This window comes from Rhinoderma darwinii, chromosome 2 (genome assembly GCF_050947455.1).
Source record: "Rhinoderma darwinii isolate aRhiDar2 chromosome 2, aRhiDar2.hap1, whole genome shotgun sequence".
NCBI classification, from domain to species: Eukaryota; Metazoa; Chordata; class Amphibia; order Anura; family Rhinodermatidae; genus Rhinoderma; species Rhinoderma darwinii.
In genome coordinates, this window is record NC_134688.1 from 159,485,036 (window position 1) to 159,511,894 (window position 26,859).

A 26,859-nucleotide genomic window follows, 5' to 3' on the forward strand; every position below is an offset into this window, starting at 1 on the left:
TATCTCTGATTATTATTTTTTGCCACACTGTACAAAATAAGGTTGCCCACCATGACCGTATATTTTCCATGGCCGACCATGTAACACACTAACACGCCCGGCCACCAAAACATCAGCCACCCTTACACAGCAGCTCTTCATTCTGGATCATAGAGGGGTCCTGAACAGTAGCATGTGGGAGCTGCATAGGCAGCGGAGGTGAAATGAGCTGCCTGCATGAAGACCTTTGTGGATCTCCAAAACAGCAGGGACTAAGAGAGTTTAACTTTGGGGGTGGCGTATGCAGTGGATTTTGTGTTCTATCAGGAAAACAGCACTCTGAACATTGTAAAGACATATATTAAGAAATTTAACAGCACAGATTTCTGGAAGTATTTAGGTGCAAAAAAAAAAAAAAAAAAAAAAAAGCATAAATATTCCTATTTAACCCCCTACCGCTGACATTTTTCGGATTTTCACTTTCGTTTTTCCCTTTCCACATTCTGAAAGCCACATTTTTATTTATTTTTCTGTCGTATGAGGGCTTGTTTTTTTGCGGGACGAATTGAAACCAAACCAAAAAAAAAAGCGATTCTGGCGTTTTAATTTCTTACGGGGTTCACAGTGCGGACTAAATTATTATATATATTGGAATAGTTCGGACTTTTACGAACGTGGCGATGCCACTTATGTTAAAAAAAAAAATTTACATTGTGCTTGGGGGAAAATAGGAAAAGGGGGGTTTTTGAACTTTTAAATATTTTTATTTCTTATATATATTAAAAAAACAAAAAACTTAATTTAACTTTTTACTAGTCCCCCTAGGGGACTTGAACAGGTGATCTGACATCGCTTGCATGATATACTGCAATACTATAGTATTATTGTCATTATACGGACAGTCTCCTATGAAGTCCTGCCGCGAGCAGGGCTTCATAGGAGTACAAAGATGGCAGGCCCGGGAGCCTTCATCAGGCCCCCAGGCTGCCATGCCAATCATCAGCACCTCGCCCACTCCATACTCTCCCACCCAATGTGCGCTATATATATATATATATATATATATATATATATATACACACACACACACACACATACATACAAACACATATATATACACACACACACACACACACACACACTGCAGATGTCGGATAAGAGTTAACCATTTGAAGACATGACGAGTAGCAGTAGCCGCATCATGCCGCTGTGCAATTAGGAAAGGGGCAACCAATGTAATCCATACCAGCAGACCCGCACTAACAGCATAAATTACAGAAACCTGTGATTTCCAGCATTTAACCCTTTGTATGCCGCAGTCAATGCTTATCGCAGAATATAAAAGGCAAAGACTTATCAGGGACCACCATGTGATATGTTACAGGCATTGGAGCCCATACCTTGTATGGGAAAACAGTCTAGGGTCCATTGCAGGAGCCCAGAGCGGTCTGGCCATATTACCGGTTATGGCATACTTGGCCTTATCTATGTGGAATTATCTATCATGGATGATAGGTGTGAGTGAATGTTAATCAATATTCTGGACAAGTGCTACCTCCCCCGTATAACATTGTGGCTTGTCTGCACCCTGCTGGGGACTGGTGTTTTAACCTATCCTTGTATTAGTAAGTATGGCCTTTTTCTGTGACGTGTCATACTTAGGTATTCCCTAACCTCTGCACCATTAGGCCGTGTTCCCACGTAGCGTAAACGCTGTGGAATTTCCGCAACGAGATTCTGTGCGGAACTTCCGCAGCATTTACAGTAGCAGCAGAGTGAATGAGATTTCGAAAATCTCATGCCCACGATGCGGAAAAAAAAAAAGGTCGTATGGAAAGTCGATACAGCATTCACCTTTTGGCTACATGCACACGTTGCGGAAAATATGCTGCAAAACCGAAGGAAGTCGAAAGAAGTTCACAGCAAAAAGACCTACCCTTAAGGTGCGTTTTATGAATTTTTCGGTGCGGTTCTTACGTTTTGCTGCGTAAGTCGCTGCGTTTTCATGCTGCGGGTTTTGTTGCATATTTCTGCATAACTAGGGAGAAAGAATTCGCAAGCTGAATCGCAGGATAAATTAACATGCCGCGGTTTTGAATATACGCACCGTGGGTCAATTTACGTCACAAAAAATACCGCAGCGTGGACATAAGATTCCCTGGAATCTCATTGCCTATGTTCATACTGTATTACGCTGCAGTTTTGCCACGTGCAAAACCACACGTAATACAAATCGTGTGCATTGACCCCAAGGAGGACCTACCAGTTTTGAGAAATCATCATCTAATGGATGCCCTCAAAAAAAGCAAGCCAGCATGAGCGTCCCACCAAAGTCATGTTTGGAGAGCTAATAAAAAGAGAGTCCTGTATGTTAGGCTGCATTCACACAGGACAGATTACAGTCCCAGCAATGTGGGCTAGATTTGAATAAACTCATCCACATGTTGCCGAATATTTTCCAGACCGAAAACAGAGCTTTTGAGTGCCTCAATTCAGGTCTAGGAGAGCCTCGATGGGAGTCTCATAGACTTGCATTGAGACACTGCAATACAGTGGCAGGTAAGGTAATACACAACATAACACTGCTTGTCACCACATATTAAAATATAGGAGGGGGGAGGGTGGAGTAGTCAGTAAAAAAAAAAATACACCACAGTGCTTCTATTAAGCAAATCCATAAGCGAACAAATAAACTGTAAAGTTCCTTTTAAAGGGTGGGAATTCTCCACCATACCATAACCAGAGGAAAATGACGGTTAAAAAAAATTACATTTAAAAAAAAAATAAAAAAAAAAAGTTGACAGGAAAACACATTAAACCCATTTTTTTTATTACATTTATTCCTTATAAAGTTAAAATATATTTTTCGCAAATTTATTTTCCTAAAGCTTCACGCTCTCCTAGAGCGCTTCCAGCGTTTATTTACATCCAGGAGTAATGGTCCGAAAAAGTTTCCGGTCCTCCTACACTTGATTGCCCACAATGCATAGCGTTTGCATCTCCAGACCTGCCTAGCACACCTCTTCAGTTCAGTAACAGACCACCCTCTGGACCCCTGAGCCAACTTTTTAGTCCCAGTAGTTTCCTGTAGAAGATCTTCACTCTACACTCCGATAGTTCACTCACCAGTGGAAAATCCTCCACATAGTCTGCCTCCTGTTGGAGTGCTGCACCAATCACTATCACAGCGCAGACGCAGTAGATTTTACATGGTTTGTGTGAAGAAAGTTTTATCACGCAGGTGCATTGTAGGAAATGCACTGAGCAAGAATGGGGAAAACAGATCAGAGCAAATCTGGACCAACCCCTGTATGCTACGTCAGTAAGGATGCTTCATACATTGAGCAGGACTGTAAGAGAGCTTTGACACAGAGCAAACAGGACGCCAGCGGACATCGGAAATTCACATGGGGTTGGCATTACGTGACTATCGTCGCGATAGGAAAACCAGGGCATTTTCGGCAGCATGATTTAACCGGTTAAGGGGGTTTTCCACCTTCTGACAACTGATGACCTATCCACCTGATAGGTCATCAGTACACGATCTGTGGGGGTCCGACACCCGGGCCCCGCACAGATCAGCTGGTCTGGCGCCTCCGTGAATAGGTGCAGACCTGCAGCACAGCCGCTATGCACGGAGTCAACTGCTTCCGGCTCTGTACATAGCATTATGTGCCATAACATCCGGTGCCCGCAGGCCTCTGGAGCATCGGTGCACCGATGATATACTGATGACCTACCCGGTGGTTAGGTCATCAGTTATTAGAAGGTGGACAACCCCTTTAAGGACTAGGCTGTTTTACAGCTAAATGACCAGAGAAAAATTCACAGATGATTATAACTCTGCAGGTGAATAAAGTTTATTTTAAAAAGGGTGTAAAGTTCAAAGGACAGATAGGGCTTTGTTTTAGTGGCATTTGTCAGTATGCATCATTCTTATTTTTTCTCTAAAGTGGACAAAATTGGAAACAAATGCAAGCATTTAGCAAAACGTGTAATTTTATGCAACCCGTGATCACACAGTATGGACCACGGACAGAATTCATCTCCTTGATTTTCTAGCAGAATACTGTATTCTGGGGGGCCTAATGCTGCTGAAACATTAGAAATACCCCATAAATGACTTCATTCACACAAGTAGACCCCACAAGGTTTTCTTCAAGGAGTTTATCATCTTTTTAGAAAGTCCAGTTTTCTTCTGAAAGCTTCTTGAATAAGATGGAACAAAATAAAATTGTAAAGGATCTGCCAGGCACAGCTTCGGGGTTAACTCCCTTAATTAATCAGTCAGCACCTGAATCTACATCCCTGAGACTGACTCCAGCTTCCACCACTCAGGCTGGCAGGCTTAGGAGTGGGAGAGCCTATCGCAGCCTGGCCAGACTCAGCTAGCTCCCGCCCTCTGTCTATTTATACCTGCATTTCCTGTTCCTCCTTGCTTGTTATTCTTTTTCGTGTGGTTTCCTGGCCCAGCTACAGCTCCTTCTATTTTGTTCCTGCTCCATACAGACCCTGGCTTACTGACTACTCTTCTGCTCTTCGTTTGGTACCTCGCACACTCCTGGCTTGACTCGGCTCGTTCACCACTCTGGTTGCTCACTGTGTTGCCGTGGGCAACTGCCCCTTTCCCTTGCTTGTATTCCCTTGTATGTTTGTCGTGTTTGTCGTGCACTTACTGAGTGCAGGGACCGCCGCCCAGTTGTACCCCGTCGCCTAGGGCGGGTCGTTGCAAGTAGGCAGGGACGGAGTGGCGGGTAGATTAGGGCTCACTTGTCCGTTTCCCTACCCCCCGGTCATTACAAAAATATTAGAATTTTGGCAAATACGTCAGTTTAGGCTAGTATTTTTCACGCACAGTATGGACCACTCACAAAATGCATCTCCTTTCACATTCTGCCACTTCTCTTGTGCATGGGGATACCAGATATATGTGCCTTATTTATCACATAGAGAAGTAGGAGGGAGGACGATAGAAGAAGCTGGTTTTACAAAACTCAGCAGAGTTTCTATAAAGCTGGGTTTACACAGAGCTTTTTCCGCTTGGAATTTTGAGGCAGATTTTGCTCTGCCTGCACGCCAATTTCTGCAGCGTTTTTCGCCCGCGGCCATTAAGCGCCACAGGCAAAATACGCTTTCTCTGCCTCCCATTGATGTCAATGGCAGGTCAGAGACGTAAAAGCCTGAAGATAGGGCATGTCACTTTTTTCTCCGAGACGGTTTTTCCGCGCGCGGGAAAAAAAAAAAAAAAACGCCTCTGCCTCCCATTGAAATCAATGGGAGGCATTTTCGGACATTTTTTGGCGCGTTTTCCGACGTGGTTTCCACGTCAAAAAAACGTGTCAAGAAACTCGGTGTGAACACACAAACTCAAAAACGTCTGAAAATACGGAGCCGTTTTCAAGGGAAAACGTCCCAAGAAGTGACATGCACTTCTTTTTTGAATCAGGAATCTTTGCAGCACCCGTCTTATCTGCAGACGCAGCACTTTTTCTGGGGGTTACTTCTAGTTGGTGTTGGGTGAATGGGACTGATAAAATGCCTTTCAGTCAATCGTTTGACATACTCAGATTGGGGGCCCTCTGGTGTCCTGAAAAACAAAAATGAGGCCTTCAATAATTATCTTTCAGATGTGTCTCTGCCTGTTTTCTTTTGTAGAGCACAAATTAATTGTCTATTGCCACCTGTAGCAGATATATGGCCACTTTTTTGTAACAAGTTTTTGTTTGGCATTTAACTAAATACGGCTTTAAAACCTGGTCGCTTAAATCCACCCCCCCCCCCCATGTACTTGTTATATTCGGACACGCTGACTGGTTTGTGCTTGTCCGATGTTGCCCCTCTTTCCCTCACTGCCACTGTTCCTGCGGTATGAATCGTGCTTAGCACATTTACATCTTTGCAATCACTGTTACTGACCGCCAGCAATTCCTCAGATGCATAAGCACAGGAGTCCCGCTTTACCATGCGCTTCCCCACTAATTGCTGAGAAAAAAAAACAAAATCGTTTTTTGCGCATGGTTCCACACGCCATGGTCCTCGCAGCATGCTAATGCCTAAACAGGGGCATACTAGAATAAAAATTGTCGCAGTACAGGTGGTACCCCTGGTGAAGCAGAGGCTGCATTATCTCCTACACAATTTTGCTGGTGGAAAGATCAGGGGGGCATCCAGGAACCATTATTGAGCGGTCCTGCCCTTCATAAATTCTGAAGGCGGTGGTATATCCTAGCCCGCTTTCACACAATTTATAAAAGCTTAATGCCGTATCTTGCCCCTTTTGGAGGGTAGATATTGGCGAAGGCTAAGCCTTCCATGGAAGTTGAGGAGGGATTAGTCTACGCTTAAGTTCTGCTCTGAGGTGTAAAGTTGCAGAAATAAATTTCTAAGGCAATTTCAGTGGTCTTAATTTGAACAGCCAATCATGGTTTGCATCGGTACTTGGGGGGGGGGGCCTGTGCGTTGTCATTGAAGTGGAGGAACCTCATTATCATTTCATAACGAGACCTGGGCATCACTGCAAAATACACTAGGGTGGCTTAGGTGGGTCTTGTTGACCAGTACAATCTAATGGAGGGCTTTTTCACAATACCCAAATTTAGGGGGAGCCCCCAAAAAATGTTTCATTCTGAGAAATTGGTTGTCGTCCAATCTCTGGAATGGGTGGATGTTTGTTTCTACCTTATATACTGAGTGGCATATAAAATTGGTTTGGACGACGATTAAATTTAGGGGGTCGTCCGTAATAAATAAACTGAAGTAATTAATTTGGGAAAAAATATGAATTGTCCACAGTTATGCCAGATTTGTCAGTAAATGGGTGGAGTCTAGGCCCAAAAGATGGAGCAGGTGCCCATAAGGGAGCATGAACTGGAGGGACCAGGCTGTCCGGTGCTACAGCGCTACTAGGCCCGGCGCTTCCATGTTCTCCAGTTTCAACTGCATCAGGGATAACGTCCCCTGAAGATGAACCTGAAGTGACGCTATCATAGTCACTGCCTAAAACAGGTTCCATTTCGGACGCCATCTTTGATGCGGTCTCAGAGTCTGACCACAGCATGGCGTATGCAGTATGCCTCCTCAGTGCTAAACAACTTCCTTGCCATAAATGTCATTCACACTAACTAACCAAAACTTTTTTTTTTAGACAAAAAATAAATCATAACTATACACACACAAATTAACTGAATATATATATATATATATATATATATATAATATTCGAACAGCCTATACATCTACACTAGAGCGGACAAAAAAATATAAACCGCTATGGAGATATATTCCCTACCTGCCTATTTTAATATTAAAAGTAGAGATAGAAAGGTAGATCTATACAATCTATCCATCTATCTATATTCCAAGAATCAGGCAGCACTCTAGAGATGTAGCAAAAATAGAAAAATGTGCTTTATTCCATCAGTCAAAACAGCAACGTTTCAGCTCTACCATAAAGCCTTTCTCAAGCTAGTGAACACATGTTACAACACTGCATATATAGGAAAGCCTCAAATCAAGAGGGAGGGGTTTGCATCAGAAAATAATTAACCATACACAGTGAATATGGCATATAGTTAAAACATAGTGTTAACAAAGTGCTATAGAAAAAAACATGTCATGTCATAATGTATAGATCTCCATAAATTACAATCCATAAAACGTACTGACAGTCCGTGCATACCCATGATTGTGCACAATTAGGTATTGCTAGCACCTGTGAATACATTTAGAGAACAAATGGAAACACTCACCATGATGATATCGGCTGCTAAAGTTCAAAACAACCGCGCTACTCACGGCGTCCCCTGTGCGCTATTGCGCATGCCCAGGAGACCAAATATGTCAGTGGTGAATCGTTCAACTGCGCATGTCCGCACATGCGCCAACGTAGATACTGTGCCGAGAACGCCGTATTATATAAGGGCAAACTGACACCGTCTGTCCGTATCGCTCCAAGGTGATTTCCACAAAAGTGTGCAAGGAAAACGCAGGGAAGATGCGGTGCAAACTGCAATCATGAGATATACAGTACAGGGACCAGAATACAATCTGGAAAAGGCCAAAAGAATAGGACCAGACTACGCACCTTATAACCCATATTTTACCCCATATAAATGTAACTTTATTGTGTAGCAAGGCACTTCAATCCATAGACATATATGTACAAGCAACCAGACACCCACAGGAGCGCATCATAGACTTACCCCTCAATTAGGAGGGGAAAAGTCAAAAAATGCACGGGCGTGAAAAAAAGCACCTCATCCACATCTATAATGTGAATAGGTGCCTATAAACCCACCCACTCAATCCTGTATAGGGCATCTGTTTAAAGGCTATTCGATTAGTAACATGGATAAGGCTGTTCAAAACTAAAGGTTGCTATAGAAAATGAGGATATAGTTGCCACTCTACATTTATAACAAGGTTCAAACAAACCTCAGTCTTAAAAGGAATGCAAGGGGCAATATACCATCCTGCTTAATCCTTACTCCACCTGCCCATATGGACAAAAACGGACACAGTAATACGATCCAATGTATACACCACTGACATATATAGTAAACGGTATAATACATCAAATGTAATTTTTATTGAAAAAAGTACAGTACAATCATAATTAGCCGGTTACACTTCTGGTGAGTTCATCCATTGTTCCCAAATATCGTGATCTGTGAATAGACAAGGTGAAAGTTAAAATAGTTTAAAAGCAAGATTACACTGAGGCTGACTATGGCACGGTCTAAGAGGGACAATCAGATGGCGTTACCCAAAGGGAAATCAACCTTTAACCCAAAAGGTCTCAAAGTCTTGAGTCTATAGATCCACTGTAATTCTCTTGTCTTGAGTATTTTAATTCGATTACCTCCGCGCCTAAGTGGAGGAATATGATCAATAATGCAGAATTTAAGATCCCGCTCACTGTCTTAGATCAGTGAAGTGCTTTGATACCGGAAGATCCAGCCTCTTTTTCCGTATTGTGTACCTATGCTGGTTTAATCTGGTCTTAACATCAAGTGATGTTTCACCCACATACAGTAGATTACATGGGCATTGAAGTATGTAAATGACAAAAACGGTATCACATGTTAAAAAATGTCTAATAGGGTATTGCTGACCTGTATCTGGATGTTTAAAACAGTTTCCTTTCATCATTAATGCACAATTCGTGCAGCTAAGACATGGAAAGCAACCTTTCCTAGGAGGGCATAAATCTGATTTTTGCCCAGCTCTGCTGGGACCCATATCTGATCTGACTAACTTATCCTTAAGGTTCGGCAGTCTCCGATACGAGAACATAGGCATTTGTTGGAATTCTCCCACCGTTCTGAGGCACCTGCCTAACATAGGCCAATGTTTACGAACGACGTCATTAATCTGACAACTCATTTGTGAAAAAGTAGAGATAAAGGGTATACGTTTTTCATAGGGTTTATGGTTCCTATTTTTTAACAATTCTGTCCTAGGTATTGAATCAACTCTCGATTTATGCCGATCTAATAGTCGACTGGGATAACCCCTAGTTTTGAATTTGTCGATCATCATCATCTCAAGTCCAGGTACAAGTCTATCAGGTTTTTCTATAATCCTTTTAGTACGCAATAATTGACTGACCGGTAGAGATTTAATTAAACCTCTCGGATGGGAACTCTCATACCGTAATAAATTATTCCGGTCAGTCGGTTTAACAAAAAGATCTGTCGTAAATGTCGTACCCTCTAACTCCACCAGGACGTCCAAGAATTGTAGTGTTGTCCTTGAACTAACCAAAGTGAATTTAACAGTCTGATCAATAATGTTAAGAAAATCATGGAATTCAGTCAGCTCTGATGATCCCCCCCGTCCAGACGAGGAAGACGTCATCTATGTATCGCCACCATCTCAGCACATGCCGAAAATGGTGAGGCCCTCCTCGAGAGAACGCATATAGATATTAGCATACGTCGGTGCTATATTGGAGCCCATTGCGGTACCTTGGCATTGGACGTAAAATTGGTCACGAAACAAGAAATAGTTGTTTTGTCAATATGACTTCCAGCAATTACAGTAATAATGTGCTACTCTCAGTTGAATATTCCGATTCAGCCAGCCTCCCCTCAACTGCTCTTAACCCACACTCATGTTGGATTGATGTGTATAAAGATACCACATCAAATGAGGCAAGGATAACCTCACTACCCTTTTCCAGCCTCAAATTCTGTAGTTTGACCAAAAAAATCTGTGGTGTCCTGTATATGTGATTGAGCATCAGTAGCAAAACATCTAAGGGTTCTATCCAAAAATACGGCAACATTAGAGAAAACATTAGAGAAAATAGACTCTGTGCCGGAGACCATTGGTCGTCCTGGTGGGTTATGTAGTGTCTTATGGATTTTTGGTAGTATATATAGAACTGGAGTAATCGGATATTCAACCAGCAAAAATCTTTTCAAATCATCATCAATGAGACCCCCGCCCTTAGCTTCATCGAGGATTCTCAAGATCAATTTAGAGATACCAAATTTAGGGTCACAGAGGATTTTCTTATAAACATTAGTATCAAGAAGCTGTCGATTGACCTCCCGCACATACATATTAGTATCCATGACGACAGTTGCCCCGCCCTTGTCTGCAGGCTTTATGGTTATACTGCATTAATGTTGAAAGGAAACTGTTTAAAACATCCAGATACAGGTCAGCAATACCCTATTAGACATTTTCTAACATGTGATACCGTTTTTGTCATTTACATACTTCAATGCCCATGTAATCTACTGTATGTGGGTGAAACATCACTTGATGTTAAGACCAGATTAAACCAGCATAGGTACACAATACGGAAAAAGAGGCTGGATCTTCCGGTATCAAAGCACTTCACTGATCTAAGACAGTGAGCGGGATCTTAAATTCTGCATTATTGATCATATTCCTCCACTTAGGCGCGGAGGTAATCGAATTAAAATACTCAAGACAAGAGAATTACAGTGGATCTATAGACTCAAGACTTTGAGACCTTTTGGGTTAAAGGTTGATTTCCCTTTGGGTAACGCCATCTGATTGTCCCTCTTAGACCGTGCCATAGTCAGCCTCAGTGTAATCTTGCTTTTAAACTATTTTAACTTTCACCTTGTCTATTCACAGATCACGATATTTGGGAACAATGGATGAACTCACCAGAAGTGTAACCGGCTAATTATGATTGTACTGTACTTTTTTCAATAAAAATTACATTTGATGTATTATACCGTTTACTATATATGTCAGTGGTGTATACATTGGATCGTATTACTGTGTCCGTTTTTGTCCATATGGGCAGGTGGAGTAAGGATTAAGCAGGATGGTATATTGCCCCTTGCATTCCTTTTAAGACTGAGGTTTGTTTGAACCTTGTTATAAATGTAGAGTGGCAACTATATCCTCATTTTCTATAGCAACCTTTAGTTTTGAACAGCCTTATCCATGTTACTAATCGAATAGCCTTTAAACAGATGCCCTATACAGGATTGAGTGGGTGGGTTTATAGGCACCTATTCACATTATAGATGTGGATGAGGTGCTTTTTTTTACGCCCGTGCATTTTTTGACTTTTCCCCTCCTAATTGAGGGGTAAGTCTATGATGCGCTCCTGTGGGTGTCTGGTTGCTTGTACATATATGTCTATGGATTGAAGTGCCTTGCTACATAATAAAGTTACATTTATATGGGGTAAAATATGGGTTATAAGGTGCGTAGTCTGGTCCTATTCTTTTGGCCTTTTCCAGATTGTATTCTGGTCCCTGTACTGTATATCTCATGATTGCAGTTTGCGCCGCATCTTCCCTGCGTTTTCCTTGCACACTTTTGTGGAAATCGCCTTGGAGCGATACGGACAGACGGTGTCAGTTTACCGTTATATAATATGGTGTTCTCGGCACAGTATCTACGTTGGCGCATGCGCGGACATGCGCAGTTGAAAGATTCACCACTGACATATTTGGTCTCCTGGGCATGCGCAATAGCGCACAGGGGACGCCGTGAGTAGCGCGGTTGTTTTGAACTTTAGCAGCCGATATCATCATGGTGAGTGTTTCCATTTGTTCTCTAAATGTATTCACAGGTGCTAGCAATACCTAATTGTGCACAATCATGGGTATGCACGGACTGTCAGTACGTTTTATGGATTGTAATTTATGGAGATCTATACATTATGACATGACATGTTTTTTTCTATAGCACTTTGTTAACACTATGTTTTAACTATATGCCATATTCACTGTGTATGGTTAATTATTTTCTGATGCAAACCCCTCCCTCTTGATTGAGGCTTTCCTATATATGCAGTGTTGTAACATGTGTTCACTAGCTTGAGAGGCTCTATGGTAGAGCTGAAACGTTGCTGTTTTGACTGATGCAATAAAGCACATTTTTCTATTTTTGCTACATCTCTGGAGAGCTGCCTGATTCTTGGAATATACATTTTGGGTGACTTTGGTCATGTCCCTAACGGGCTTGCACCCTCATCTTTATGAACTGACTGTGCAGTTAACATTTTTTTTATTTCTCTATCTATCTATCCATCCATACAAAGAATGTATTATGGTGTAAGACCTCAAGCACTCGGCCGTGCCTGTGATCACGGGCCGCGATTGCGGGCACGGCCGGCTACAGCCGTCTGTATCTTCGGCCCGTGCTCTCATACAAAGTATGGGCGCACAGCCCGTAAAAAGCCAGATAGGACCTGTTGTATCTTTTGCGGTACACTTCTACGTCACGGACACCTATCCGTAGTGATACAAAAAGGTGTCCGCGGCCAATAGAACTGAATGTGTCCGTAATTGCAGACCGTATTACGGTCCGCAATTACGGAGAATTTTTACGGTTGTCTGCATGGGGCCTAACACTGTTTTTTGTAACCATTCTTCCTGCAGCGATTCGATCTACGTCTCCTCTCCTAACACCGAAACAATGTGTGTGAGAAAAAAAAAAAAAAAAAAAAAGGAGAGCTGCCAGAAGTTTCAAAATAAAAACAAATGTGGTCACGGTGATTGGTTCTCACAGCGATCAAATGCTCAGGGATCAACAGATTGGCCCCAGATACTCTGCCCATTGCCTTCGGCCTTGCCGATCGCGCGTGCACACTCTGAAATGCCGCCGTAACTAGTCTATATGGCGGACTTCAGAGACCCTGACCGCTGGCCGTAAAAAAACAGTCAGTGGTCGGGAAACCGTTAATGGTTATGTGCTTTGGCAGATGTATAAATATAGCCTCTACATAGATAGTCCCGGAAAACCTCTTTAAAGGGAACCGATCACCAGCATTTCACCTAATAAACCAGCAATACCAGGCGGTAGTGGGTGAAAAATCATTTCAATGTAACCTATAATTGTCTTCTTAGTCGGCTCTATAGCTTTAGTATTCAGCTTTTTAGTGTTCCCGCGCTGTATGCTAATGAGCACAAGAGAGTCAAATCTTCGTATGAAGCGAGTCAAATCTTCATTCCTCAAGTCTTTCCGAGTTAACCCAGCACCCTTACTTTTGATTGACAGCTCCTAGCCTTCCCCCACTCGTGCATTGATATTTTCTTCTGGTGTGTGCGCACAAAGGGACACCGGTTTATTACGATAAAAGGCGCAAAAGGTTTGCAGACCGTTATTTACAGTAGGAGGAGGAGTTTAGGAGAGAAGATAACAGCAATAAACTTTTTATAGCAGCGGCCAGTGAGGGATAAGTAAAGTTCAATAGGGGAAATGCTGGTGACAGGTTCCCTATAAGGCCCAAAATACAAGGTTTAGGGGATTAACAATTCCTCTGAGTAAAACAGCCTGGACCGTAAGAGAAGTTTGAAATACACAGATGCATTGTAGCAAACTATGAAGACAAGAGAAACGGTGTGCTGATCACGTATTTAGCTCAGAGAATGGTCTAGACCAGATACAATCATATCCACATTTCAAGGTCTGTACTGATTTTTAGCCTCTAGCCCTAAATAATATTTTACGATTGTAGAAATCTTGAAAAGGATGAGGATTTGAAAACGAACCTTAATACCAAGTTGCAAAACTTTTCATTGAAGAATGCTTAAGATTATGTACATAAAGCTGGAAAACTGCATCAATCCCTTGCCCAGTTACAACTTTTTTTTATCATAATGTATTCAAATACTAAAATATTTCAGGACTAAGGCCTCATGCACACAAACGTATTTTTGTCCTCCCAGTAAATACGGGCGTAAATACGGGTCCTTGGTTACACGTATTCGACCAGTATTTATGGACCCGTGCTCGTAAATACGGGTCCGGTGTCACCAGTATTCCACCCGTATTTACGAGCACGTTTTCACTGCAAAATTGCACTGCACTAATCGGCAGCCCCTTCTCTCCATCAGTGCAGGATAGAGAGAAGGGGCAGCCTTTTCCGTAATAAAAGTAAAAGAAATACATACTTATCCGGCCGTTATCTTGGTGACGCGTCCCTCTTGTCATCCAGGCCGACCACCCTGGATGACGCGGCAGTACATGTGACCGCAGCAGCCAGTGATTGGCCTGTGATTGGCTGCAGCGGTCACATGGGATGAAACGTCATCCCGGGAGGCCAGACTGGAGGAGGAAGAAGAGTGTAATGACGGGGTAATGAGACAGACAGGTGAGCCCTAATCTACCCGCCACTCAGTCCCTGCCTACTTGCAACGACCCGTCCTAGGCGACGGGGTACAACTGGGCGACGGTCCCTACACTCAGTAAGTGCACGACAGACAAACAGACAAAGGGTACACAGAAGCTAGGGAAACAGGGCAGCTGCCCACGGAGACACCGTGAGCAACGAGAGTAGTGAACGAGCCGAGTCAAACCAGGAGTGCACGAGGTACAAAACGCTGAGCAGGAGAGTGGTCAGTAAGCCAAGGTCAATAACAAGCAGAGGATCAGTAGTTCAAGCAGCAGCAGCAGAGCCAGGAAACAAGCAGAGCAGAATCACAGGCAAAGGAGGAACAGGAAAGGCAGGTATAAATAGCCAGTGGGCGGGAGCTAGCTCCGTCTGGCCAGGCTGTGATATGCTCTCCCACTCCTAAGCCTGCCATCCTGAGTGGTGGAAGATGGAGTCAGTCTCACAGACATAGAAGCAGGTGCAGACTGATTACCCACGGGCGTCAACACAGAAGCTGTGTCTGGCAGATCCTTTACAGTACCCCCCTTTTATGAGGGGCCACCGGACCCTTTCTAGGTGGACCTGGCTTATTGGGGAAACGAAGGCGGAACCTCCTGAGCAATACCCCAGCGTGAACATCCCGGGCGGGTACCCAAGTCCTCTCCTCAGGCCCGTATCCTCTCCAATGGACCAGGTACTGGAGGGCGCCTTGGACCATCCTGCTGTCCACAATCTTGGCCACCTCTAATTCTACCCCCTTAGGGGTGAGAACAGGGACTGGAGGTTTCCTCGAGGGAGCCAAGGACGGGGAGCAGCGTTTAAAGAGGGAGGCATGAAACACGTCGTGTACTCGAAAAGACGGGGGCAACTCCAGTCGGAAGGAGACGGGGTTAAGGACTTCAATGACCTTGTACAGCCCTATAAACCGGGGAGCAAACTTCTTGGACGGGACTTTAAGGCGCAAATTTTTTGAAGATAGCCACACCAGATCCCCGACCACAAACAAGGGGTTAGCAGAGCGTCTTCTATCTGCCTGAGTCTTTTGTATGCTCTGGGATGCCTCTAGGTTCTTCTGAACCTGGGCCCAGACTGTGCACAGTTCCCAATGAACGACCTCTACCTCGGGATTGTTGGAACTACCAGGTGAAACGGAGGAGAACCGTGGATTAACCCCAAAATTACAGAAAAAGGGGGAGACCCCTGACGAGTTACTGACCCGGTTATTAAGGGAAAATTTGGCGAGGGGAATGAAGGAGACCCAATCATATTGACAGTCGGAGATAAAACACCTTAAATATTGTTCTAGAGACTGATTAGTCCTCTCAGTTTGGCCATTCGTTTCAGGATGGAAGGCCGAGGAGAAGGACAGATCAATCTGCAACTTTTTACAGAAGGCTCTCCAAAACAATGAAACAAATTGTACCCCTCTATCAGAAACAATATTGACAGGAACCCCATGGAGACGCAGGATGTGTTTGACAAACAAGGTAGCTAACGTCTTAGCATTGGGTAGTTTCTAGAGGGGCACAAAGTGGCACATCTTACTGAAGCGGTCTACTACAACCCACACCACAGACTTGCCTTGAGATGGAGGCAAATCGGTGATAAAATCCATGGAGATATGGGTCCAAGGTCTCTGGGGAATGGGCAAAAAACATAGTAAGCCCGCTGGTCGGGACCTGGGAGTCTTGGACCTAGCACAAACTTCACGAGCGGCGACGTAGGCCTTAACCTCTTTAAGCAACCCAGGCCACCAGTAGTTTCTGGCAATGAGGTGCTTGGTACCCAGGATGCCTGGATGGCCGGATAGTGCAGAGTCATGATTTTCCCTAAGTACCCTTAGCCGGAATTGCAGGGGAACAAACAGCTTGTTCTCAGGAAGGTTCCCGGGAGCTGAACCTTGATCAGCCGCAATTTCTGAGACTAAATCAGAAACAATAGAGGAAATGATTATACCTGGAGGCAAAACACAAGCAGGATCTTCCTCCGAAGCAGGGCTGGCCATGAAGATACGAGACAGTGCTTCAGCCATAATATTTTTAGACCCAGCCCTATAGGTGACCAAAAAGTTGAATCTGGTAAAAAATAACGCCCATCGAGCTTGTCTCGGGTTTAGCCTCCGGGCAGATTCTAGGAAAGCCAGATTCTTGTGGTCGGTAAGGACCGTTACCTGGTGCCTAGCCCCCTCCAGGAAGTGGCGCCACTCTTCAAATGCCCATTTAATGGCTAAGAGGTCGCGGTTGCCAATATCATAGTTACTCTCAGTGGGCAAAAACTTCCTGGAGAAGTAGGAACAGCGACGGAGATGGGTGAGGGACCTGGTACCCTGGGACAAGACAGCACCCATTCCCACCTCGGAGGCATCAACCTCCACGATGAATGGCTCCATTTGGATGGGCTGAACCAGCACTGGGGCCCGAGGTAAAGCACTTCTTAAGGACCTCAAAAGCCTGGACAGCCTCAGGAGGCCAGTGGAGGAGATCAGCACCTTTGCGAGTGAGATCCGTAAGAGGCTTAGCGATGACCGAGAAGTTAGCAATAAATCTCCTGTAATAATTAGCGAACCCCAGGAAGCACTGTAACGCCTTCAGGGAGGCAGGTTGGACCCATTCCGCCACAGCCTGGACCTTGGCGGGGTCCAGGCGGAATTCATGAGGAGTGAGGATTTGATCCAAAAATGGTATCTCCTGCACCCCAAACACACATTTTTCGGGCTTAGCAAACGGTTTACTTTCCCGAAGGGCCTGGAGCACCTTCCTGACATGCTCAATGTGGGAGGACCAGTGCTTGGAAAACACAAGTAGGTCATCAAGGTACACTACAAGAAATACCCCCAGGTAGTCTCTTAAAATCTCATTTATGAAATTCTGGAAGACCGCGGGAGCATTACACATCCCAAAGGGCATGACTAGGTATTTGAAATGACCTTCGGGCGTGTTAAACGCAGTCTTCCACTCATCCTCCTCTTTGATGCGGATAAGTTTATAAGCCCCCCGTAGATCAAACTTAGAGCCCCCTGAACCTGATTGAAGAGATCAGGAATCAAAGGAAGGGGTACTGGTTCCTTACAGTGACCTTATTCAAGTTCCGGTAGTCAAAGCACGGCCTAATTCCACCATCCTTCTTCCCTACGAAGAAGAAGCCAGCACCTACCGGACAAGTAGAGGGGCGAATGTAACCCTTGGCCAGGCATTCCTGGATATACTCGCTCATGGCTTCACGTTCGGGACAAGAGAGATTAAATATCCTACCCTTAGGGAGCTTAGCTCCTGGTACCAAATCGATTGCGCAATCGTATTCTCTTTGAGGAGGTAACACTTCGGAGGCCTCTTTAGAGAAAACATCAGCGAAGTCTTGAACAAACTCAGGTAGAGTGTTCACCTCCTCAGGGAGAGAAATAGAATTAACAGAAAAACATGACGTCATGCATTCATTACCCCATTTGGTAAGATCCCCAGTATTCTAGTTAAACTTGGGATTATGCAACTGCAACCACGGAAGGCCTAAAACCAAATCGGAGGATAATCCTGCATCACCAGTACAGAGCACTGCTCCAAATGCATGGAGCCAACAAGGAGTTAAAAAACAGGGGTATGCTGTGTAAAATAACCATTAGCAAGAGGAGTGGAGTCGATACCCACTATCGGGACAGGTTTAGGCAAATCAATCAATGGCATAGCTAGAGACATAGCAAATTCCACAGACATAATATTAGCAGAAGACCCTGAATCCACGAAGGCACTGCTGGTAGCAGACCTACCACCAAAAGAGACCTGAAAGGGAAGCAAGATTTTATTAGGTTTCATATTTATGGGAAATACCTGTGTGCCCAAGTGACCTCCCCGATGATCACTTAGGCGCAGAAGTTTTCCGGCTGCTTATTCTTACGCCTAGGACAATTTTTCACTTGATGCTGGTCATCCCCACAGTAGAAGCAGAGACCATTCTTCCTGCCGAACTCTCTACGTTGTTGGGGGGACACAGAGGCCCCGAGTTGCATAGGTACATCCGAGTCTTACGTGGAAGAACGAAGCAACGGAACCTCGGGAGGCATCATGGGGGAGCCAGAGGAGAAGGCACAAAAACGTTCAAGTCATCGTTCCCTGAGACGTCGGTCAAGTCGTACCGCTAAAGCCATAACCTGATCTAGGGAGTCAGAAGAGGGATAGCTAACTAGCAGGTCTTTCAGGGCGTTCGACAGACCCAAACTAAAATGGCACCTTAAGGCAGGGTCATTCCACCGACAAGCTACACACCACTTCCTAAAGTCAGAATAATACTCCTCAACAGGTCTCTTACCCTGACGTAAGGTCACCAGCTGAATCTCGGCAAAGGCAGTCTTGTCAGTCTCGTCATAAATGAGCCCGAGAGCAGAAAAGAAAAGATCAACGGAGGGGCGTCAGGAGCCAAGTAGAAGGCCCATTCTTGGGGCCCGTCCTGGAGCCGGGACATAATTATACCCACCCGCTGGCTCTCAGAACCTGAGGAGTGGGGCTTTAAGTGAAAATAGAGCCTACAACTCTCCCGAAAGGAGAAAAAAAGTCTTCCGGTCCCCTGAGAACCGGTCAGGCAACTTGAGGTGGGGTTCAAGAGGTGAGGTGGGGGGTAGCATCATGCTGGTTGTCCCTCTGAGCCAGGGCTTGGACCTGTAGGGAGAGGCCCTGCATTTGCTAAGCCAGGGTCTCAAGGGGGTCCATAATTGCGTCAGGGACCAGGGTAGACTAGGTATGGACCTGTGATTATGTAATGACAGGGTAGGGAGACAGACAGGTGAGCCCTAATCTACCCGCCACTCAGTCCCTGCCTACTTGCAACGACCCGTCCTAGGCGACGGGGTACAACTGGGCGACGGTCCCTACGCTCAGTAAGTGCACGACAGACAGACAAGGGTACACAGAAGCTAGGGAAACGGGGCATCTGCCCACGGAGACACTGAGCAACGAGAGTAGTGAACGAGCCGAGTCAAACCAGGAGTGCACGAGGTACAAAACGCTGAGCAGGAGAGTGGTCAGTAAGCCAAGGTCAAGAACAAGCAGAGGATCAGTAGTTCAAGCAGCAGCAGGGCCAGGAAATAAGCAGAGCAGAATCACAGGCAAAGGAGGAACAGGAAAGGCAGGTATAAATAGACAGTGGGCGGGAGCTAGCTCCGTCTGGCCAGGCTGTGATATGCTCTCCCACTCCTAAGCCTGCCATCCTGAGTGGTGGAAGATGGAGTCAGTCTCACAGACATAGGAGCTGTGTCTGGCAGATCCTTTACAAAGAGGAAGAGTTCTGGGTAAGTTAACTTTTAATACTATGAACTCCAGCGGTAGTCACTGTACCGGGTGCTGAGAGTTACGGACGATCAGTTAACTCTTTCAGCACCCTGGACAGTGACTATCCCCTGACGTCGCCTAGCAACGCTCCCGTAATTATGGGTGCACACTCGTAGCCACCCGTAATTACGGGAGCCCCATAGACTTCTATGGGCCTGCCAGTGCCATTATTACGGCCTGAAATAGGACATGTTCTATATTTTTCAACGGCACGGGCACCATCCCGTAAGCATACGGGAAGGTACCCGTGGCCAATAGAAGTCTATGGGCCCGTAATTACGGGTGTTTTTACGTTCGTGTGCATGGGGCCTAAGACAGCTGGACTGCTGCTGTCCCTGTTGAATATACAGTGCTCATTGAGCATGTAGAAATCGATGCACATGCTGCAGAAACAAACCCATTTAGTTTTATGGAATGGATTTTTTCAGTTCCAGAAATTTCAGCAACTAATATGCCAGCTGTGAACATAACCTTATGCTTTTTTTTTTTTGGGGGGGGGGGTAATCAAACTGTGTTTTGTTTGCTTTTTCTTCTGTGTGGCATTAAAGAGGCTCTGTCACCAGATTCTCAAATCCCTATCTCCTATTGCATGTGATCGGCGCTGCAATGTAGATAACAGTAACGTTTTTTTTTGTTTTTTTTTAAACGTTCATTTTTGGCCAAGTTATGAGCTATTTTATATATATGCAAATGAGCTTTGAAATTGACAACTGGGCGTGTTTTTTTTCGTATGTCCAACTGGTCGTGTATTGTGTTTTTAACTGGGCGTGTTTACTTGTTTTACTAACTGGGCGTTGTGAATAGAAGTGTAGGATGCTGACCAATCAGTGACCAATCAGCATCATGCACTCCTCTCCATTCATTTTCACAGCAGCATCACGTTCTTACTAGAACGATGTGCAGCCACATATTCAAGCGTCCTGATAATGAATACACATGACCTCCAGCCTGGAGGTCATGTGTATTCAGAATCCTGACACTTCTGAATCTTTTCTGTGAGATTTCCCGCAAGGGAAACAAAATCTCGTTTACCTCGTAATCTCGCGAGATTACGTGTGGCTTGCTGGAATCTCACAGAAAAGATTCAGAAGTGTCAGGATTCTGAATTCACAGGACGTCCAGGCTGGAGGTCATGTGTATTCATTATCAGGACACTTGTGTATGTGGCTGCACATCGTTCTAGTAAGAACACTATATGCTGTGTAAATGAATGGAGAGGAGTGCATGATGCTGATTGGTCACTGATTCTAGGCATCATACACTTCTATTCACAACGCCCAGTTAGTAAAACAAGTAAACACGCCCAGTTAAAAACACAATACACGCCCAGTTGGACATACGAAAAAAAACACGCCCAGTTGTCCATTTCAAAGCTCATTTGCATATATATATATATATATATATATATAAAATAGCTCAAGGTTATCTACATTGCAGCGCCGATCACATGCAATAGGAGATAGGGATTTGAGAATCTGGTGACAGAATTAAGGACACTTTTTGTTAAAGAGGCTCTAATTACCTTGTTACATAAGAGAAACAAAAATGTAGTTTATATTTAGCAAAAACAACCAAGCATGTATAAAAATTTTATGACACTTTAATACATACAACATTTTAACCCCTTAATGACTGCCTATACGTGTTATTACATGTTTTTCATGGCGGCCATTAAGGGTACTTATGCCAGAGCACCGCCTTTTCACGGTGGCGCTTTGGCATAAGATAGCGCCCCCGGGAGGCACTTAAACTCCGTGGACTCCGCTACAGAGGTAGCGGTGGCCTCGGAGCACAGACCAACGACCGTTTTGTCTGGTCCCCGGTCACATGATCGCCGTTACTCAACGAATAACGGCGATCGCTGTAATAACAGCAGCGGTTCGCTCTCTCTCACCGAATATATTTTGTGAGAGAAGAGAGAAATGGTCTAAATAAGGGCCAGCACCCCCCTATTACACCCCTGATCAACCCCCCCCCCCCCCCATCCACCCCCCCCTTACCTGATCCGGATCTTCAAGATGGCACGTGACTGACTGTCCCGTCATAATGACAGAACACATTACGTATGTAGTGTAATGTGTTCTAGCAGCGAACAGAGCTGCAAGTCTACATGTCTCGTAGTGGGACAAGTAAAAAAAAAAAAAAAAATAGTGTCAAAATAGAAAAGTTATAAGTCATTATAGGAAAAAAATTAACAGGTTAAAAAAGTACACATATTTGGCATCACCGCGTTTGTAACGACCCCAACTATAAAACTATAATAATTATTTTTCCCGCACGATGAACTCCGCAAAAAAAAAAATGCTAGAATCACTATTTTTTGTCACCACCCCTCCCAAAATATACAATAAAAAGTGATCAAAAAGTCGCATGCACGCCAAAATAGTACCAATAAATACTACAACCCGTCCTGCAAAAAACAAGCCCTTATACAGCTTTTTTGACTGAAAAATAAAAACGTTGTGGCTCTCAGAATATGGTGCCACAAAAAATAAGTTCTTTTATAAATAAGTGATTTTATTGCGCAAACGCTGAAATACCAGCAAAACGCCAAACAGAACTATTAGCAAGCAAAATATGCACTCCAAAAGCCAAATGGCGCTCCATTCTGAGCCCTACAGCGTGCCCAAACAGCAGTTTACGTCAACAGAGATGGTATCGCCATACCCGGGAGAACCCGGTTAATATTTTATGAGGTATTTGTCTTCAGTGGCACAAACTGGGAATAACATATAGTGCACTAAATGGCATATCGGCGGAAAATGTTAATTTTCACTCCGTCCCATCCGTTGCGCATTAACCCCTTCGTGCACCACAACTTAATAGAATGGTGGTGTGGGGGGTGATGCATGGAGCGGTCAAACGCGCTGAGCCCGCGCCATACACTGCGGGTATCAGCTGTGTATTACAGCTGACACCCAGGACAAACGTACAGGAACAGCGATCACGCTGTTACAGGAGCCTGTAAAAATTACAATATACTGCAATACATTAATGTGTAAAAACAAATGTAAATTATGATTAGTGAAAATTAAATATTCAGTCCAAAACAAACAAAAAAAAAACCCTTTTCACTTTTTTTTCTCTAAAGTAACGTAAAAAAAAATTGAAAAAAATACACAAAATTAGTATCGCTGTGTCTGTAAAAGTACAAACTATTACAATATAGTATTATTTAACTCGCACGGTGAGCGTTGTGAAAAATAAAGACTTTAAAACGGCAAAATCTCAGTTTTTGGGTCACTTTATCCCTACCAAAAAAAGTTAATAAAAAGTGCTCTAAAAGTTGTATGTGCCAAAAAAATTGTACCAATAAAAACTACAGCTCGTCCTGCAAAAAATAAGCCCTCACACCCCTCCATTGACAGAAAAATAAAAAAAAGTTATGGCTCTTGGAAAGCAGGGAGGGAAAAACAAAAAGAAAAAGCAAAAATGGATCATTCTGGAAAGGGTTAATTACTTTCTAATGAAAAAAACATTTATGACCACATGTGGGGTATAGCCGTATTCGGTAGAAATTGCTTTACAAATGTTGGGGTGCTTTTTCTCCTTTATCCTTTGTGAAATTTAAAAAATTCAACATCTTAGTGGAAATAATGTGGATATTCATTTTCACGGCCTAATTCTAATATATTCTGCAAAAGACCTGTGGGGTCAAAATGCTCACTATACCCCTAGATAGATTCCTTAAGTGGTGTAGTTTCCCAAATGGGGTCACTTTTATGTGGTTTCCGCTTATTACCACATATGGCATATTTACGTAATCAGGAGAAATTGTTTTACTAGTGTTGGGGTGCTTTGTCTCCTTTATCGCTTGTAAAAATTTTAAATGGCTACGTTTTTTCAGAAAAAAAAAGTATTTTCGCATACTAATTAAAATAAATTTAGCAAAAAAAAAAACTGTGGGGTCAAAATGATAACTACACCCCTAGATAAATTCCTTGAGGGGTGTCGTTTGCAAAATGGGGTAACTTTTGGGGAGTTTCCACTGTTTTAGCTCCACAAGACGTCTTCAAACCCGACATGGTGCCTAAAATATATTCTAAAAAAAGGAGGCCCTAAAATCCACTAGGTGCTCCTTTGCTTCTGAGGCCTGTCTTTCAGTCCATTAGCACACTAGGGCCGCATGTGGGATATTTCTAAAAACTACAGAATCTGGGCAATAAATATTGAGTTGCATTTCTTGGGTGAAACCTTCTGTGGTACAGAATTTTTTTATTACAAATGAATTTTGGCAAAAAGAAAAATGAAATTTGTAAATTTTGCCTCTACTTTGCTTTAATTCCTGTTAAACGCCTAAAGGGTTAAAACACTTTCTGAATGCTGTTTTGAATACCTTGAGGGGTGCAGCTTTCAAAATAGGGTGATTTATGGGGACTTTCTAATATATAAGGCCCTCAAAGCCACTTCAAAGCCCACAAAGCCACTGGTCCCTGAAAAAATAGCCTTTTGAAATTTTCTTAAAAATATGAGAAATTGCTGCTAAAGTTCTAAGCCTTGCAACGTCCTAGAAAAATAAAAAGATGTTAAAAAAATGATGCAAACAAAGTAGACATATGGGAAATGTAAACTAGTTACTATTTTGTGTGGTATTACTATCTGTTTTACAAGCAGATACATTTAAATTTAGAAAAATGCAAATTACTGCAAAGGTTTTTTTACAAATAAATATTGAATTTATGGACCAAATTTTTATACTAACAAAGTCCAATATGTCACAAGAAAACAATCTCAGAATCGCTTGGATAGGTAAAAGCATTCCGAAGTTATTACCACATAAAGTGACACGTGAGATTTGAAAAATCGTCTTAGTCATTAAGGCCAAAACAGGCTAAGTCTTGAAGGGGTTAAAGATATGTTGTGTGTATAAAACAGAAGTCTTATGGCTAGAGCGATAATTTTAACTTGGGGATTGATTATTAGCGATGTTCCAGTGTAAGGCCCCATGCACACGAACGTATTTTTGTCCTCCCGTAAATACGGGTCCTTGGTCACACGTATTCGACCCGTATTGCACCAGTATTTACGGACCCGTGCCCATAAATACGGGTCCGGTGTCACCCGTATTCCACCCGTATTTACAGGCACGTTTTCGCTGCAAAATTACACTGCAGTAAATCGGCAGCCCTTCTCTCTATCAGTGCAGGATAGAGAGAAGGGACAGACCTTTCCGCAGAAAAAAGTAAAAGAAATTCATACTTACCCGGCCATTGTCTTGGTGACGCGTCCCTCTATTGACATCCAGTCCGACCTCCCTGGATGACGCGGCAGTCCATGTGCCGCTGCAGCCGGTGATTGGCCTGTGATTGGCTGCAGCGGTCACATGGGCTGAAACGTCATCCCAGGAGGCCGGACTGGAGAAAGAAGCAGGGAGTTCTGGGTAAGTATGAACATCTTTTTTTTTTACAGGATGATCTATATTGTGATTGGAAGTCACTGTCCAGGGTGCTGAAACTGTTACTGCCGATCGTTTAACTCTTTCAGCACCCTAGACAGTGACTATTTACTCACGTCTCCTAGCAACGCTCCCGTAATTACGGGTGCACACACGTAGTCACTCGTAATTACGGGAGCCCCATAGACTTCTATGGGCTTGCCCGTGCCGTAATTACGGCCTGAAATAGGACATGTTCTATATTTTTCAACGGCACGGGCACCTTCTCGTAAGCATATGGGGAGGTACCCGTGGCCAATAGAAGTCCATGGGCCCTTAAAAACGTGCCGTAATTACGGGCGTTTTTACGTTCGTGTGCATGGGGCCTAAATTTTTAGATTTGTTATTGTGCATTCAGTTCACTAGCCAAAAATAACAGCTATAAATAGTGTCGGATCCCCCCCCCCCCCCATGGCGAGCATTCTTTTTGCAAGTTCTTGCTCCTTTGTTAGTCTTTGGAAAAAATGGAAGGTAGAAAACCAAAACATAGGGAAACATCTTGATAGCTACCTTTGTGACATAACCAATGGTGAGGTTTAAGTCAATAATTTTTATATATATATATATATATATATATATATATATATATATACACACACATATATATAATTTTGTTGCATCAATAGGAATAACTTCTATTTCATTAAGAAAAGCAGAGAAGCCCCTTACCATTGAAGTTCCTCTCCAAGTCTCTCGGAGGTGTCCTCTGGGAGCACTTTGTACATGTCATCTTCCTCAAGCTTTCTTTTGTGACCAATAACAAACAGGGAGTTGAGCCAACTGGAAATAAAGATGGAAATTGTTTTAAATAACATTGTATACAACCCAACGTGATAGTCCTAGATCAAAATTAAATAACTCAGTCATAAGCAGTTACACAGAGGAGTGTAGTACTCAGGGCAGAAATCGTTTCAAAGCGAAGATTCAGCTTGAACTACCTTCATTTGCCTCCCAATCAGAATGTTGCCTCTTGTTGTCTAAGGGTTTATTCAGACATTTTGCAATAATCGCGGTAATCAACCACAATTCGACTGTGCCATCTGAATATACGCTAATTGTACAGTGGTGTGTGCAAAAAGCTACTGAGAACTGCTGAAAAATAGAGCTTGTTGCGCTATAAGTCAGCCACTGGCGCAGACATTTGAATATCCTGAGCATGTGCGCTATGTAGAAGTAGTATGTGATGGATTTGGTTTATTTAGAGTATTCGCAGTGAAATTTCTGCACGTTTATAGTGTGAGCTATGTTGTTAGCCATGAAACGGTCTAGGTGGCCTGACCGTACCAGATTTCTGACCATAGTCAAATAATCCCTTGTGCCCATCACCCCCCATACATGCTTCTGTACGGACCCATTCATTCCTAATGCCCATGGACACCTTCCCATATATTTACGGGAAGGTATCCGGGCCGGAGAAATTACCAGCAAAAAAAAGGACATCCTATTTTTGATTTTACAGACCGTGCTCCCATACTTTATAATGAGGGCATGGCCGGCAAATCCAGGTGACTGTCCGCAGCCGTCCTTTCCCATAA

General features: G+C 43.6%; 1 protein-coding gene across 2 annotated transcripts in view; it reads right to left on the reverse strand.

Moving 5' to 3' along the window:
* The window catches only part of ABCC4 (ATP binding cassette subfamily C member 4 (PEL blood group)), a 300,550-nt gene that overhangs the window by 248,025 nt on the left and 25,666 nt on the right, over positions 1 to 26,859 (reverse strand). For both annotated transcript variants that reach the window (XM_075852387.1, XM_075852388.1), the window contains exon 2: positions 25,994 to 26,104. In XM_075852387.1, the coding sequence (XP_075708502.1) occupies positions 25,994 to 26,104 (111 nt within the window). The remainder of the gene's footprint in view (positions 1 to 25,993; positions 26,105 to 26,859) is intronic.